The sequence below is a fragment of the Austrofundulus limnaeus genome, unplaced genomic scaffold, assembly GCF_001266775.1.
Source record: "Austrofundulus limnaeus strain Quisiro unplaced genomic scaffold, Austrofundulus_limnaeus-1.0 Scaffold1314, whole genome shotgun sequence".
NCBI lineage: Eukaryota > Metazoa > Chordata > Actinopteri > Cyprinodontiformes > Rivulidae > Austrofundulus > Austrofundulus limnaeus.
In genome coordinates this window covers 1-715 of record NW_013953716.1, presented here as the reverse complement: position 1 = coordinate 715, position 715 = coordinate 1, and the positions used below count along the sequence as shown (strand labels likewise).

Here is a 715-nt window from a genome sequence, read left to right as displayed (position 1 = left end):
GACCTGAATGTGTTAAAATGACATCTTGTCTAATAGCTTGTTGTGTTTAAATGCCTTTGTTTCACAGTTACATTCAAAAGAGACATGGCCATCTGTTTGAGCGACTCGTTATTTAACATTTTGTCAACACAGGTCTGTCACATTATGTTCATTTCCCCCACTGGAGGTGGGATAAAAAGTCTAGATAACTTTCAATCGTCTGAAATTACCAACAGAATGTAACATTGTTTTAATTTCATCTTGTGTGTATTTTAACCTGTTTTATCCAGTTTCATTTTATCATTTCTAAAAAAAGCAGCACAGGAACAAAGAAGATTGGCCCTTAGGGCCACATAAACAATGACAGGATCCTGCCGAGCAGTCCTCACTCATTTTATTACTTATATTTGTGGTTTTCCTTCTGTAACTTCTCAAATGTTTTGTTCTTTTATCTTGTTCCAGACAAGAGTTTACTGATGCTGAAGTAAGATGACTTTTTCAGTTTTAGCAAAAGATGATGATGTTTTGTGTTTCTGTTTGGTGTAGGTCCCACAGGAGTCGGCCTGAATGAACTCAAGAGGAAGCTGTTGATCTCTGACCCCCAGCACTACAGTGTGACCATCCCACGTAAGTTATCCCCAGTCCACTCGCTGAGTGGCTCAAACATTGATGTGTCTGTATGGGTGGGGATTCCCTATTATGTGGGGAACATTTTTGGCATACACATCTACTTATG

General features: G+C 38.9%; 1 protein-coding gene across 1 annotated transcript in view; it reads left to right on the top strand.

Annotated features, from left to right (window-relative positions):
* LOC106534949 (MAGUK p55 subfamily member 7) overlaps positions 1–606 on the top strand; it is a gene marked incomplete at both ends in the record, with an annotated part of 22576 nt that extends 21970 nt beyond the window's left edge. The window contains 1 exon segment of the mRNA XM_014031771.1: positions 526–606. Within this exon segment, the coding sequence (XP_013887225.1) occupies positions 526–606 (81 nt within the window).
* Between the last annotated feature and the right edge of the window lie 109 nt (positions 607–715).